The sequence below is a fragment of the Argentina silus genome, assembly GCF_951799395.1.
Source record: "Argentina silus genome assembly, chromosome: 20".
NCBI lineage: Eukaryota > Metazoa > Chordata > Actinopteri > Argentiniformes > Argentinidae > Argentina > Argentina silus.
Window position 1 is genome coordinate 6,075,225 of NC_139674.1, and position 15,000 is coordinate 6,090,224.

At 46.6% G+C, this 15,000-nt stretch overlaps 3 protein-coding genes across 4 annotated transcripts in view; 1 reads left to right on the plus strand and 2 right to left on the minus strand.

The window, feature by feature from the left end:
• Window positions 1-4,524: 4,524 nt before the first annotated feature.
• Window positions 4,525-8,403, minus strand: atp5f1c (ATP synthase F1 subunit gamma; the record flags this gene model as incomplete). 2 transcript variants are annotated; one of them, XM_083692419.1, is made up of 9 exons in its annotated part: window positions 8,326-8,403; window positions 7,707-7,741; window positions 7,425-7,556; window positions 6,949-7,156; window positions 6,542-6,685; window positions 6,187-6,251; window positions 5,892-6,047; window positions 5,487-5,583; window positions 4,525-4,684 (listed from the first exon to the last, which is right to left on the minus strand). In XM_083692419.1, the coding sequence occupies exons 1-9, from the start codon at window positions 8,364-8,366 to the stop codon at window positions 4,681-4,683; spliced, it is 882 nt and encodes a 293-aa protein (XP_083548545.1). In that variant the 5' UTR covers window positions 8,367-8,403. The 2 variants fall into 2 exon arrangements, with proteins under 2 accessions (XP_083548545.1, XP_083548546.1); XM_083692420.1 differs by lacking the exon at window positions 4,525-4,684 and having other exon boundaries at window positions 5,483-5,583.
• Window positions 8,404-8,490: 87 nt separating this feature from the next.
• kin (Kin17 DNA and RNA binding protein) lies at window positions 8,491-11,681 on the plus strand. Its single transcript, XM_083692418.1, has 12 exons — window positions 8,491-8,727; window positions 8,815-8,909; window positions 9,076-9,119; window positions 9,228-9,350; window positions 9,449-9,633; window positions 9,775-9,823; window positions 9,942-9,999; window positions 10,133-10,250; window positions 10,344-10,463; window positions 10,587-10,686; window positions 11,092-11,192; window positions 11,371-11,681. The coding sequence occupies exons 1-12, from the start codon at window positions 8,614-8,616 to the stop codon at window positions 11,437-11,439; spliced, it is 1,176 nt and encodes a 391-aa protein (XP_083548544.1). The 5' UTR covers window positions 8,491-8,613; the 3' UTR covers window positions 11,440-11,681.
• Window positions 11,682-12,163: 482 nt separating this feature from the next.
• itih2 (inter-alpha-trypsin inhibitor heavy chain 2) overlaps window positions 12,164-15,000 on the minus strand; it is a gene marked incomplete at its 3' end in the record, with an annotated part of 7,189 nt that continues 4,352 nt past the window's right edge. The window contains exons 12-20 of the mRNA XM_083691857.1: window positions 14,822-15,000; window positions 14,451-14,590; window positions 14,023-14,195; window positions 13,611-13,745; window positions 13,384-13,497; window positions 13,069-13,267; window positions 12,739-12,911; window positions 12,440-12,551; window positions 12,164-12,323 (exon numbers count right to left, since the gene is read on the minus strand). The exon at window positions 14,822-15,000 is cut by the window's right edge and continues 7 nt beyond it. Coding sequence (XP_083547983.1) covers window positions 12,164-12,323; window positions 12,440-12,551; window positions 12,739-12,911; window positions 13,069-13,267; window positions 13,384-13,497; window positions 13,611-13,745; window positions 14,023-14,195; window positions 14,451-14,590; window positions 14,822-15,000 — 1,385 coding nt within the window. The remainder of the gene's footprint in view (window positions 12,324-12,439; window positions 12,552-12,738; window positions 12,912-13,068; window positions 13,268-13,383; window positions 13,498-13,610; window positions 13,746-14,022; window positions 14,196-14,450; window positions 14,591-14,821) is intronic.

Genomic DNA, 15,000 nt, shown 5'->3' on the forward strand with positions numbered 1-15,000 from the left:
TCAGACACATGCTCACACACACACACATAGACACACAAAAATACACACACACACACACACACACACACACATACACTCACACGCACAAAGAAACACACGCAGACCAAACACATAGACACACACACACACACCGCTGGGCCCATCCCAACCGACCTATCCTGTTGCAGTGGGGGGTCATCACACCACCCCACGACCAGACACACACACACACACACACACACACACACACACACACACACACACACACACACACACACACACACACACACACACACACACACACACACACACACACACACACACACACACAGAACGAACGGAGACAGAACGAGCGGAAACTGCTTGTGACACGTTCTCCCGTAGCTCAGACTGGGGGCTCTGAGGTTGGGCTGGGCCATCTATCATACAGCCAGAACACAGTAACCCAAGCCATGACTGACAGGGATCACACACACACACACACACACACACACACACACACACACACACACACACACACACACACACACACACACACACACACACACACACACACACACAGTCATTCTAAAACGCATACAGACATTCTTAGTCACAGGCACACACACACGCTTCACTGGCCACTCCACAATCAGGTCCTTAGCCTGAGTAGGTACCCTACTTCATTTGTAAAGCACCTGAATGATGACTCTCCCATCTCTCTGCCTCTTTCTCTTTCTCTCTCTCGCTCTCTTTCTCTCTCTCAGCTGAGTGTGTCTTTGAACAGGCCTCACTATTCACACTCCTCACAGAAGCCCGGTCGGGAGCAGAACCAGCTCAGATTGATGTGAAGGCTCCCTCATTTGGGCTGGATGAGAGGGAGAAAAGTGGCCCGTTTAAGAGCCCTACTGTATTTTAAACGCTTCCAGCGGCTTTTCGCACGCCGCCACCGCCGCGTTAAAGAGACGGATGGGGCCAGGCGGCCGCGGGGGCCCTCCGCTAGGACCCACACGTTACCACAGCGATGGGGAAAAGTAAAAAAAAGAAAAAAAAGGAAAAAAAAAGAAAGAAAAGCCAAAGGGAGAAGGGATAAATCTGTGAGGCGAGAATCGATCGGCTCTCCCTCCTCCTCCCACTATCTCATCTGCAGGGCTGAGAGAGGCAGGCAAGTTTAAACGATTCTGACCTTGTCCGACATAAATAGTCAGAAAAGTCCAGGGAGCAGATAGCTTTGTGTAGGGCTGGGGGGGGGGGGGGGGGATGCATTGAGATAAGGGGGTGAATGAGATAATGCTCTGGCATTACTACATCAGAGTCAGTGTCACACTAACACACACACACGCTCATGCACGCACGCACGCACACACACACACACACGCCAGCACCATCCGTCGCCGTGGGAAACAGCCATGGCCTCTCTCTCTATCTCTCCCTTCTTTCTCTCCTGGGGTCTGATCAGAGAAGAGGAGAGATGAGAGGAGAGGAGAGGAGAGGAGAGGAGGATGGAGGGAGTCTCTCTCTCTCTCTCTCTCTCTCCATCTCTCTCTGCTGTGTATTATCAGCACTAAAGCTCTTTCGCTCTCCCTCTGCGATTGCCCCTGTGCCAGTGCTGGGGGAGGGAGGGGAGGGGAGAGGGGTGGAGGGGAGGGGAGGGGGGGGGTGAGTCAATTGGCTCCAACGAAACCCCATTCTCCTCTCTGAAGAAGACATGAATGTTTTAAAATAAGAAAGAGCCCTTTTATATTCATCCTTCCTTCTTCTCTCTCTCTTTTTCTTTTGAGTGTAATGCTGCTGTACCTGACAGCGTCTGGGCCCGGGGTAGCAGCAGAAATCTCTTCCTCCATTGTCACCTGTTCCTCTAATCATTTTCCGCCTGTCGTGTCACAATGAAGAGGGTGATAACGAGAACGAGGTGAAGCTAATACAGAGCAGCCAGGGCCCCTGAATAATGTTCAGATGTCTTCACTCACACACACACACACACACACACACACACACACACACACACACACACAGTCACAGAGTCAAGCACCCACATTCACCCACGTTATCACGGCAACTGGGCTCTCCTTAACACACGCAGACACACACACACACACACACACACGGTCAGTTAGAGTTAATCATATTGGGGATAATAAAGTAGTTAATGTAGGGATGATAAGAGACAGTGGAAGGTGTTAGAGTAATGCTCCCTTCCTCTTTGCTATAGAGTGGGATAAACTCAGCCTTAAACAGATCAGAAACTACAGCAGCAGCTCTGAGTGGCCATTCTCCAGTCAAAACTTAAAGCCCTGTACCAAGGCAGGAGAATACCCAAACTGGGACCAGAATTCCAAAGGATGGAGAATTCCCAAAGCCGGAACTCCAGTGTGCCCCCTGTGTGATCTGGGATCGTTGGGCTGTGCCTGCAAGGGGATATGTGAGGCTGTTCTCGGCGTGCGTTTATCAGGGGTTGGCATCGCTGTAACTTCAGTGTTCAGATGCAATCGCTCCCTCCTTCCCCCAGGAGTAAACAATAACAAGCGCAAACACAATAGACAAACAAGGCCTGCAGGACACACACGCACACACACACGCACACACACACACAGACACACATTCCCACACGTGCCACATCGCCAAGGAGAAACACTAACGTCACACATGTCTCAATTATCATGTATCAATGGAGGTAAAATAAGCCCTAAGAATCTGTTTCTGGGTCTGTTCTATAGCTTTTCCAGTAATAGTCAAGGTTAGGTTTGGAGCATGGGAAGCTGAACTTGAATCAGCTGATAAAGCCCCCAAAAATACCAAGGCTTTTTTTTTTTTACAGGACAAGCACACTAATCAGCATTATAAAAAAACTGTCATAAAAAGGCTTGTTATTGTTCCTGGCACAACAATCAAATACGTCCGTCTAGCTTTGCTGCTGATCCCCTTGAGTAGAATTTCTACTAAATGGCTCCTACAGTATGGATGTATGAAAGGACATCCATTTGTGATCAAACAGCGCTGACTGCTGGACGTAGCCTGAACTGCAGGGGGGTTGAAATGAACTGAGAAGAAAGAGAAGTCTTGCAGAGGGGCACCCAGCTGAGTCCTGGCTCCAAGCCCAGTTAAACCTGCCTGACCGCCATCCTGTCAGTCTGGGCTGGATCTATATATGATACACACACACACACACACACACACACAATAACACACACACACTTTCCTGAATCCTGTACTGGCCCCCACTTCCCGACTTCCACCTCACACGTTTCTATCCGGCTGGGTGCCCATCCTGCCTAATCAGACTCGGAAGGACCACACAATCATCCTCTTCCACAGTCCACACAGACCCTCAATGTCCAAAGGGGCAGATGGGGGTTCCCCTGGAGTTCCTGAGTGTGCCCAGTAGACAGCATTACCTTTCAAAACTGAATTCAAATCCCGATATAGTACATGTAAAGTTAACTCTCTCTCTCTCTGACACACACACACACACACACAGTGTACATAGGCACATGCACACAGACTAGTATGTATACACACAGAAGGCATTCACACAATTGTGCGCTGCCTCTGGGTCCAGACAGGCGGACACTGCCGCCCCACTCAGATTAGGTTACTTTCCCCCATTGGAGACAGAAAAGAGTGGGATACGTACACTTACACACACACACATACACACACACACACGCACACACACACACAGGCCAATAAGCACCTTCTGTTTAATATTATATATACCAACAGTTGTGACATAACTGAATCAACAAACCAAATACTTTTTTACTAAATGAATGTAGGCCTACCCATTTGAAGAGGATTTAAAAGTGTTTCATAGCTACGTATAAATCAGTAATAGTTTGTGTAGAAATATTCCAAATGAGCTACAGTATATAGTTACGCTGCTTTAGATTACATTAGTGGACTCAGATGTGGCATTATGCAACCATATTTGCAAGGACACGCACTCACAGTCACACAGTCACAAGGAATGAGTGTATGAGGAACTAGTACATAGTCACCAATTCAGTCCATTTTCAAGCAATAGATACCTTACAGTGCTGAATCTCAGGTGTAAAGTAAATTAATAAAGTGGCTAAATACTTAGTTACTTACATGTCTTCTTCCTGAGTGGGGCAGGATGGCTGCCATAATCTGCCATTAGAGTCTGTCTTTTGCCAGTTTGTGCCCTGTATGAGAGACCCATCTTCTCCAGCAAAATAATGACAATTCCAAATTTGAAACGAACAATAACAATATGGATGCTGATGGAATATGTCACACAACCTGTAAATGTATCTGTTTATTTATTCATCCAATAACATATTTACACTTAACATTTCTCTCCTATGTTACATTATAGGGACACAGTATGGTGAATAGTTTGCGTTTGCCTAGTTCACTCTAGGGACACTATGACCTAATATATAAGCGCTGCATATTAATTATCGATCATCTTTAATTAGATGGAAACATCAAGGTGTAGGCTTGGGTTTCATCTTCAGTTCAGAAGCTAAATCGGTAAATCTTCAAACACACATTTCATGGTCACAAGTATTTATTGTGAGGACAAGTGGCAGGACACGTATGAAAGGAACAGGTTTCTCTGTAAGAGGTTTATTTTTCTGTATATTTTACAAATAGAAGCACAAATGTTCATAAACTCTTGACAACAGCTGTCGGTAGTATACTTGAAGCATATATGCCAAAACCACCGGCGATGGAAGGGAGGATGATCTTGCCCACTTATCTGGAAAGAAAAACAGAACATTAAGAAAACATAACGTAAAACATGAACTCACAACTCTAAAGACTGACTAAACAGGGGACATTAGGGGATATCTAAAGCCTAAAAGCATCTGACCGATTAGGACTCTCTAGTTTATCTATCGGCATTTTCTACAAGCATTTTGGAGCATTGATTGGACTGCAACCAATATGACCAAATATGGTGAAAACCTCTCTTGGTTTCACCAGACTGTTTACAACACCAACTCAAACAGTCGATCTTGCTCATGCTGACATGTCTCCACCATGTTTCAGCCATGAACAATGTCATCCTCTGTTGTGACTACTGTCTACGAGGGGTGTGCCAAGTACTCACAAAAACAGTACTTGTTACATATTTTGGGCAAACCGCAGATACATTAATCACCCGATCATTGTTATATATTATCCAGAGAGGACTCCTTTCCATCTCTAAATAATAAGTACAGATACAGTATAACATGACTCGGCACACCCCCTACGGCCTGTCCTCGGACATGTTACCTCCTCCTTAAGACATGCTTCATACCCTGATAAAATGCAGCAAGAGTGGGGCACATTGGGTCAAAGATCACCATTAGTATGGAATGAAATGATTTGCACAGAAATTAAACAATATGACAGAGAGTGGAAATTAAACAATATGACAGAGAGTGGCTCCATTCAAAGGTTGGTTATGAGGAAGATAATTAGAGAGATGTCAATGTGGGAGACAAGTTATGAAAGTGAGAAAGACAGCAAAAAAAAAAAAAAAATTAAAAAATGAGAGCCAGAACAGTACTTACAGGGCGGCAGCTCCAGAGATGATCTCAATGAGCTCCTTGGTGATGACAGCCTGCCTGGTGCGATTGAAGGTGAGGGTCAGCTTGTCAATCATCTCAGCTGGAGGGCAAGAGGGAAAGGGAGAGAGAGAAATGTTTGATATGGATGAGGAACATAGCCATCACAGAGCATGCATACAAACCTGACAAACAGATTCGCAGACATTGTTCATTAATGGTCATTACTGTACCACAACATCAATCAATCAATCACAGATGAAGAGATTGCTAACAATTAAAGCTAAATAGTGTTCCGCCAGGTGTTCCCCCTGATAGCTGACGTGTCAATGCATAATGAGGCATAATGAGGAAGATAGGGGACTAATAAACATGATGGTGGTGGTGGTGGCGGCAGTGATGAAGGCTCACAGGCGTTCTTGCTGGCGCTGTCCATAGCGGTCATCCTGGCACTCTGCTCACTGGTGGTAGACTCCTTCAGGCCAAAGAAGATGATGTTGACCAGGGCAAACTCCTGGTAGTTCCTCAGCACATCAGCATCAATGTCATCATAGATGCCCATGGTCTCTGGGAGAGGAAGATCGGGGGGGGAAAAGACCCAAGCGTCAGTCACTGCGTGCAGCAATTTTATCACGTATGGATATAGCAGTCATATCTATTAGCATTCCATCTGCCATTCAGTTGACCTTGAGAACAATGCCGATACCTGCATTAGCAATGGTGTCAACGGAGAACACAGGCTTGTCATCAGTCTTGTAGGAGATCACAGACCTGTAGGAGGGACAAAAAGGGCATTAGTTCAACACTTACTGTGATAATGGGTTATTGACCTTGGAGGATGCAGGAGCAATGGAGGCACCCATTGAAGTGCAGTTCCTCCTATTTGGGTGGGTCAACCTCCCCAGCCTCGCTTTGTTGTCACTCATCTACCATATTGTCGCTTTAAATAGATTCAGACTTAAATCTTGATGTTGATATGCCTGGATGTTTTTCCAGAAGCTTGTAAGAAGACATCTAGGATAAAACAGTTAAGTCCGGCAGTGTGGAGGGCGAGACCGTACCTGAACCTGTTGTACACCACGGAGCCCTGGTCGTACTCGTAGCCCGAGTTGAGCAGCTCAGTGGCGATGATGGAAGCATCGGCGAAGGTGGGGGGCTTGCGGCCAACCTCCTTGCAGTTTAGCAGGAAGTGCTTACGATGAGTCCTGGGTGGGGAAAAGGAATATGACCCTCAGGGTGAAAAGCAAACAATACAACAATTGTTCTTTGGTTTTTTTCCATTGTCAATATGAATGTTTTTTTATTGATCATGTGACACTCGTTTAGCGGGCTTCTGAACTGCTTCTGAATAAACCTGTGTCAGGTCCAGGATAAGTAGGCCTATTGCTAATCCATTCAAAGTGAAGGCAATGACCCTGGACCTGCTGCAGAGGGCATCATACACCTCAGATGGCTGTGTTATCTGTACCTGTCTAATATGCCCCTCAGCTTGTCTCCCACACTGACCACCATGACCTCCTTGCCAGCAGCGGTGAGGTTGCCGATCTCAGCCTTAATGAACTTGGCCACATTAGAGTGGACGGCTCCGCAGAGACCACGGTCAGATGACACACCGATGAGCAGGTGCTTGCTGGTCTTGTCCTCTGGGGCTTTGATCTCTGCCTTCTCATACAGGGCTGGAAGGAAGATAGATAGATAGATAGATAGATAGATCAACAAGCTTGTTATACCTAACTGGCAAAAGGTTACAAAAGGAGGTCCAATGAATAGACATGTAACAAGCCAGTCAAAAGCAAATAACCCATTACTTAACAGTTTCACACCATAACCCAATGTAGTGGCAGTACAAGGACACTAGTCATACTTTTTCCATTCCCTTGGACTATAGAGAATGGGTATTTAAAAATAATAATAATAATAATCAAGCAGAGCACACCAACGCACCCAGAGCACCAGTCCCATAGACACGGGCAGGTTTCAACTGCCTCTCAGCACGGGCGTACTTAGCAGCTGCCACCATCTTCATGGACTTGGTGATCTTCTGAATATTTTTGATGGACTTCAACCGGATGGTGACTAGAATGGGACAGGAAAATACATGAATTGATTCTCTCTAAATTCCATTGACAATAGTATAGTGCTTTGCAGAAGTGTGTTAAACTAGTAGTAGAAGTGTGTTAAACTAGTAGTTATTTAATACAAATAGATAGCACGTCAAATACTTACTGTCCTTCAGGGTAGCCATGTTCCTGACCTGCCCACTGCAAACAGACACAATCGGAGCATTAGCAACATTGTCATTGACAAAGCAAGTTAGCACAATATGTTGACAATATAACAGGGGGGTTTAAAACCAACAGTCGCCGCCGCAAGATAAAATAACAAATCTAACAGGGTTGTCTGTATAATTTGTGCCACACATCGCAGGGTATGCTACTGTAGCTAGCAACGTAAGCCATGTCTGACTGTACTGATAGGATGCTAATAGTTAGCTCTAGCTAGCTTATCTGCAACATAAACACTACTAAGACAGGAACGCTTTCACGTGCTAAACGCCGTCATGAAAATATTTTCCAATCTGTGAATTGCATTATTTGCAGTACAGGACCATTCATCCAACACGGACTAACTGTCAAACCACAATGACATAACAGCTAGCAAATGTCAGCTTAGCCGGCTGAACTTGGCCAGGCATTCCATGCTCCACACTGCGGCCTACAGGTTAGCACGCCTTTGCATTGTATTACTGTGTAACAGCTGCATATTTGATATGTTAATTTACCCATGCAAATTGCACATATAATCATATTGTTAAATATGTGTTATATAGCTAATAAAACGTTACCATTGTGGGAGGAACACCACCGCGCTGGTCCGGGCGAACATGGTTACTTCGTTTGTATGAAGGTCAGACACGCTAGACTGCGCAGGTGCAAGGATATGGCAAAATGTCGACGAAAACCTCGCGTTGTTCCAAAGTACACACGAAATTATGACGAAGTACTCAAGGAAGCGCATTTTTTACGAGCACAGTGAGGAACACAATAACACTCGAACGTGTTTGAGTTGGCTTTGAAAGAGAGATTAATAACATTTTTGTCGTGCATTTGTATGTAGACAACAGGTTATTGAAATGGGGAAAGCCGATTTTCTTAGTCCGAAAGCCATCGGCAATCGGATTAAAGCCAAAGGTCTCCAAAAGTTGCGATGGTATTGTCAGATGTGTCAGAAACAGTGTCGGGATGAGGTAAGATGTGCCTGTGAAACGACCGTCTTTGCTGTACATCTTGTTTTTACAGTATTGTTTTAGATTTCTGTCCTCTGTTGTCCACAGAATGGCTTCAAATGTCACTGTATGTCCGAGTCCCACCAGAGACAGCTGCTGCTGGCCTCAGAGGATCCCAACCAGTTCATGGACGCCTTCTCAGAGTAAGTTAGTCCTAAATGTGTGTATCTTAAGCACGAATAGGGCTATTTCACTGCCATAAGTTGTTGAACGGTCAGAAAGCCTAAACAGGTTGAATGTCATGTCTCACCGTAATCACGACCTATTTCTGCAATTTTGATCAAGTTTGATCTCTCATTTCTCACAAAGGGAATTCAAGAATGACTTTCTGGAGCTGATCAAAAGGCGCTTTGGTAAGATCTGCTTTCTCTCAAGCTGTCCATCACATGTGATTACCGTAAACTGGTATTAAATACTTTATTATTTATGTTATTTCTGATATTGAACAACTCTTTCTCTAGGGACCAAACGAGTGCACAACAACATTGTCTATAACGAATACATCAGTGACAGGGAGCACGTCCATATGAACTCCACCCAATGGGAGACACTCACCGACTTCACCAAGTGGCTGGGGAAAGAAGGCACGTTCACACTGAGAGACTAAGAACAGATGTCTTATGTCAGATACGGTTGTGTGAGTATCTCTTATCGCTGACATTGGTGTGTATGGTGCCCCTAGGTTGGTGTAAAGTAGACGAGACCCCCAAAGGCTGGTACGTGCAGTACATCGACCGCGACCCGGAGACCATCCGCCGGCAAGAGGAGCTGGAGAGGAAGAAGAAGCAGGACCTGGATGACCAAGAGCGTGGCGCCATGTTCATCGAGGAGCAGGTCCGCCGTGGCCGCGAGGGGAAGGAGCCAGAGGTGAGCGCCACCTCAGCTCAGGAGGACATATGACATCGTCTGCCTCACAGGGACCTTTAGGAACAAAACCATGTTTGGCACACCACTCTGGAGACACAATAAGAGTAAACTGTTGACCGTTTCTCTGTTTTTGTCTTTCAGGAAGAACCAGTTTTCACAGAGTTAAAGCGAGAAAGTGAAGAGGAGAAAAGTAAGTGTTGTGATAACTCGCTCTCATGCCAACCTTTTCCTCACTCCTCAAGTACTGTACGTAGTGATGTCCTCTTGTCACTCATTCTCAATGACAGTGTTTTGGATTTCTATTTCAGTTGCCTTTAATCTATCCAAGGCCTCCTGCTCCTCTGCGGCCGGCCCTTCGAAAGCAAGGTGTTGTAACCTTCTCTGAAGTTCGTTAAGCATGTTCACACCGTCGGTTTTGAGTATCTTTGTGGGCAGGTTTAATATTGTCCTTTTGTATGTCTTTGTGCTATGGGGATCTGTCATGGCCTCTCCTCCTTAGTGCTGCGCTGGGTCCTAGTGCCTTAATGGCTGCATCAGTGAAGAGGAAAGATGTGTCCTCCAGCTCAGAGGCCAAAGAGAAGAAGAAGAAGAGATCAGCTCTGGATGAAATCATGGAGGTACAGAGATGTTTCATGTCCTTCCTGTGATTGTGCGTGCGTGCGCGCCTGTGTGTGTTGCCTCAAAATATGTGTGTGTTGTGTTTGGCTCAGATGGAGGAGAAGAAGAAGACGTCTGTGAGAGTGGACCACTGGCTGTACCCTGGCATCGTGGTCAAAGTCACCACCAAGAGACTGGGGGAGAAGTACCACAAGAAGAAAGGAGTTATCAAGGCACATGGTTTATTATCCCCCATAGGTGTTTGTGAAAGGGAAATGTTGCATATACAGCTAAACAGAGGAACAGTCTGAGTGGTGTGTGGTGTGTTGAACAGTTGTGTGTGTTCCATGCTGTAGGAGGTGCAGAATAAATACACAGCATTCGTGAAGATGATCAACTCTGGGGACAAACTGAAACTGGACCAGAGCCATGTGGAGACCGTAATCCCTGCACCAGGTAACCTGACTCCATGCTTACACACACCTTACCACAGAGGAAGAGGAACCTCTGTGGCTTCCTGTTTTGGTTCTGTCTTATGTAAGACAACATTCTTTCACATGTTTCTGCATTTTGAGTAGGAGCATCTGATGGTGTCAGGATATAATGGATATGTTCTATATCACGATATACTGTATATCTAGCAGTTTTGGTTGTACGTCAGTGGAGGTCAAAATCGGAGGACCGGCTCATTGTAATGCATGGAATGGAATCAGGAATGGTATCAAACACGTGTTTGATACCATTCCTGATTCCATTTCATGCATTACAATGAGCCCATCCTCCGATTTCTGCCTCCCCAGATGTACATGCTGTGCACTTTCCTGCCCTGTGATCTCACTCCTCTTGTCCTCTGTCCTTCAGGTAAACGGGTCCTGATTCTGAACGGGCAGTACAAAGACACAGAGGCCTTACTGGAGTCCATCAACGAGAGGACGTTCAGCGCCGTTCTCACACTCGACTCGGTAAGGGACAAGCACAAAATGGCTCCCTTGCATCATTGATCCAGGTGGTCAGTAGTACGACACACGTTGATGATGATTATCTCATCAACATGTTGAGATGCCCCTGAGGAATGTGGCAAATTGAATGCTATACATAATTGACTATTTTATTTCATTCGTGGGTGTGTTTCCTCCTCAGGGTCGATGGAAAGGGAAGACAGTGGATGGGATTGCGTATGAGGATTTCTCCAAAATGGCTGACAGTTGATCTCTCAACCCTGACCTATGACGAAGCGTACCCACCCCACCTCCACCTCAGAGCCCATTGGCTGAGAGACTCTACCGTGTCAGAGTCGCGTCCCTGTGGGCTCCACAGCACCTGTAAATATCTCAGAATGCATTTTCAGTGGAACTACCATGTCATACCTGAGCAATGACGTTAAAAAGTCATTTTTGTTTATTTTGTATTTTTATTCAAATGGTTCTTAACAATAAACTTGCATTATTCTTCTTAAATAAAGTACAACACAAGTGAACTATGAATTGGTTTCATACATTGATTGATCGAGTGAGAAGGAAGATTTTGGTATACAATTAGAATATCTGAGGAATACAACAATCTAAATCTGTGACATGAAATCAAAAATAAAGACAACTTGGCTATAACATTTCAGTGATGCTGCATGCATATAAGGTAGCAGTGTATTAACATAAATTGTAATTATGAATCAGTGCACACTGCTACTTGAAACCTGTAAAGGATACTGTTCATAATTATAGTTTAATACTTTTATAAAGAGAGTTTTCAATCATGTCATTTTTGCTGGATTAACCCAAATGTGATATAAAAACAGATAATAGCCTAGCATGTGGCTGTAGCAAGACTGGTTATTTGTTTGTTTGTTTGTCTGTCTGTCTGTCTGTGTGTGTGTGTGTGTGTGTGTGTTCCAGTTCCTCTAGAATATTATATCAAAACTATGTGAGTCTTGTGGTTAGACACTTGGTTGGAGAGGTGGAAGGAAACTGTCGAGTTGCGGGACGATGTAGTTGGTGTAATGGCCGTCGATGAAGCCTTTCCCACTGTTGTGGATGAACCAGCAGGAGACATCCGAACCATACTTCTTATCCCGCCTATAGTCCTTCTGCCAGCCCCTGTTACACACACACACACACACACACACTCAAGTATTACAGCCACATCCCTAAATGTTATTTCTGTTCAAATGAAATCCAACAGTGTGTATATGGGTGAGTGTGTGTGATCTTACCGGGTGACGGCCAATGTGTTGCCTTTCACCTCCATGGTGGCCTCCTTCTTCATTGGGTCAGCTCCCTCATGGAAGTCAAACACCCTCACCGCAGGCTCCTGGGCAAACTGACCTGAGAGGTCACACACACACACACACACACACACACACACACACACACACACACACACACACACACAAAGGTCAGAGTATGGTATGATTGGTATGGTCTCCCAGGATATGTGATATGGGGCATTTCTAACATTGGAGTAACACTGAAGTAATGCTAGAGTAACACTCAGGTAAGACTAGAGGCCCACCTATGAGGCCGTGGGCCAGGGAGGAGTACTGGTTCTCCATGGGGATGTAGAGCCCCAGGAAGTCCACGTTGACCGGGTGTTTCTTCCACACGCGGTGGAGCATCACCATCACAGAGATGTTCTCGTTTATCGTCACAGTGACGCGGGCCTTCTTCACGATGGCGATCTTCACTCTAAAACAGGAAACCAAGACCGTGCCTGTCACATGGTGCCTTGGCATACCTGACCACACACCTAACCATGACTTGAAGCACCTGACCTGTGTGTGTGTGTGTGTGTGTGTGTGTGTGCATGTGTATGCATGCGTGTGTGTTGGAGGGGGGGTCCTACCTGCCCTGAGTGATTTCAGCTGTGGCCGCCCAAGTGAAGGAGTGGTTGTTCTTGCCGTCCGTCAGGTCGATCTGGGCGGTGCTGATTGACACCCTGAGTCCCTCAGGCAGGTAGAGCACAGAGATGGTCCCGAAATATGTGCTCAGTTTTTCATTCTTCACCTTCTTAGAACCAACCAGCTGACCGTTCACCACCACACCTGCAGAACACAGAGAGAGAGAGAGGGGGGGGCAGTCTGTCACCTGGACCACACACACACACACGCGCATGCACGCACACACCACACACACATACACACACAGGTGAGAGAGCTACCTGTTCCAGGGTCTGACACCAGATTGAGGATGTGTCCGGGTTCTGAGTCGATGTTGAAGCAGACATCCATTTTGGTTTTGGGCAGGTGGATGATGAAGTGGGGGTCATTCTCCACTGTGTCAGGAAAACACACATGGGATCTGTTACCATCGTAACACACTGGATAATACAAGCATAAAATATAGGTGTGTTTGGAGGGGTGTGTGTGTGTGTGTTGTTGTTGTTACCTATGGTGATGTGGTCAGGTAGGGGCCCTGCCGCCTGGCTGGGGGGGGCAGGTGTGGTCATCTGTACCCAGGCGGGTTGGCTGTAGACCATCTGCACGGGAGTCCTCCCTCCGAGGGTTCCAGATCCTCCTGACCCTACACACACACACACACACACACACACACACACACACACACACACACACACACACACACACACACACAGACACACAGACAGACAGACAGACAGACAGACACACACACACACACACACACACACACACACACACACACACACACACACACGTCAGAGATGTGATAGATTGGGTTTGGATCTCTATATACACTAACCAAACATTAGGTTTGTTAGTTGAGCAGTAAGGTGACAGAGAACCCAGCTGAAGAAGGCCCCCCTCCCATTCTGATCAGGCACCTGAGCAGCAGCCGTGCTTGGGGTCCTTGGGGGAGTCTGCGAGCAGCCTCTCGTTGGCCCCCTCGCTCTCCACCAACATGGCGGTGAAGGGCGTGACAAACTGGTGCTCCACAGCCAGAGTGAGGATCCTCTGGGTGATCTTCTTCTTCTTGGCTGCCGTGGTGGCCAGGGACCTGCAGGGAACATGAACACAACCCTCAAAAAACGCTTAGAACACTTTCGGACAACGGCCTATCAAAAAGAAATAGGATGTCTCCATGGTGAACGTGCCCTCTCCCTCCTGTTTCCACATCTGTCTTGATGGAGAGGGAGTCAGTCAGTTTCCTGTTTCTCTTGGTTCTTCTCTCTCCAGTATGTATTCGAGCATTCCTCCTCATCTCTCTCTCTCTCTCTCTCTCTCTCTCTCTCTCTCTCTCTCTCTCTCACACCTTTCAGCCAGCAGCTGGTTGACGGTGATGTAGGCCCACATCTGTCTGGCGAAGCCTGTGAAGGAGTGCTGCTGATGGGACAGCGCTGTGTCCAGCTCCTGGCAGTCTGCCTCTGTCTCCAGGGTCAGGTCCAGAAGGGCCTAGGAGGGGCAAAGGCAGAGTAGGACACGGGTTGGTGTGTGTGTGTGTGTGTGTGTGTGTGTGTGTATGTGTGTGTGTATGTTAGTGTGTGCTTACATGCTTGCACACGTGCTTACCATGCTTGCATGCCTCCGTGCGTGCGTGTGTGCTTACGTGTGTGTGTTTGTGTGTGTGTGTGTGTGTGTGTGTGTGTGCCTGTGAGCGTGCATGCGTGTGTGTGTATTACTCACAGCGGAGGCGGTGGTGAAGCTGTTCAGTGTGGTGGACTCAGAGGGCTGCACCTTCCCTGCTACCACCAGCTCTGAGCCGCTGAAGTACTTGTCAAAATGGTTCTGAGTGACGTCAGACACCGAGTCCTCAGGGAACTGCACCGTGATCTTCCTCAGCAGGGGGTTGGACACCTGGCTGT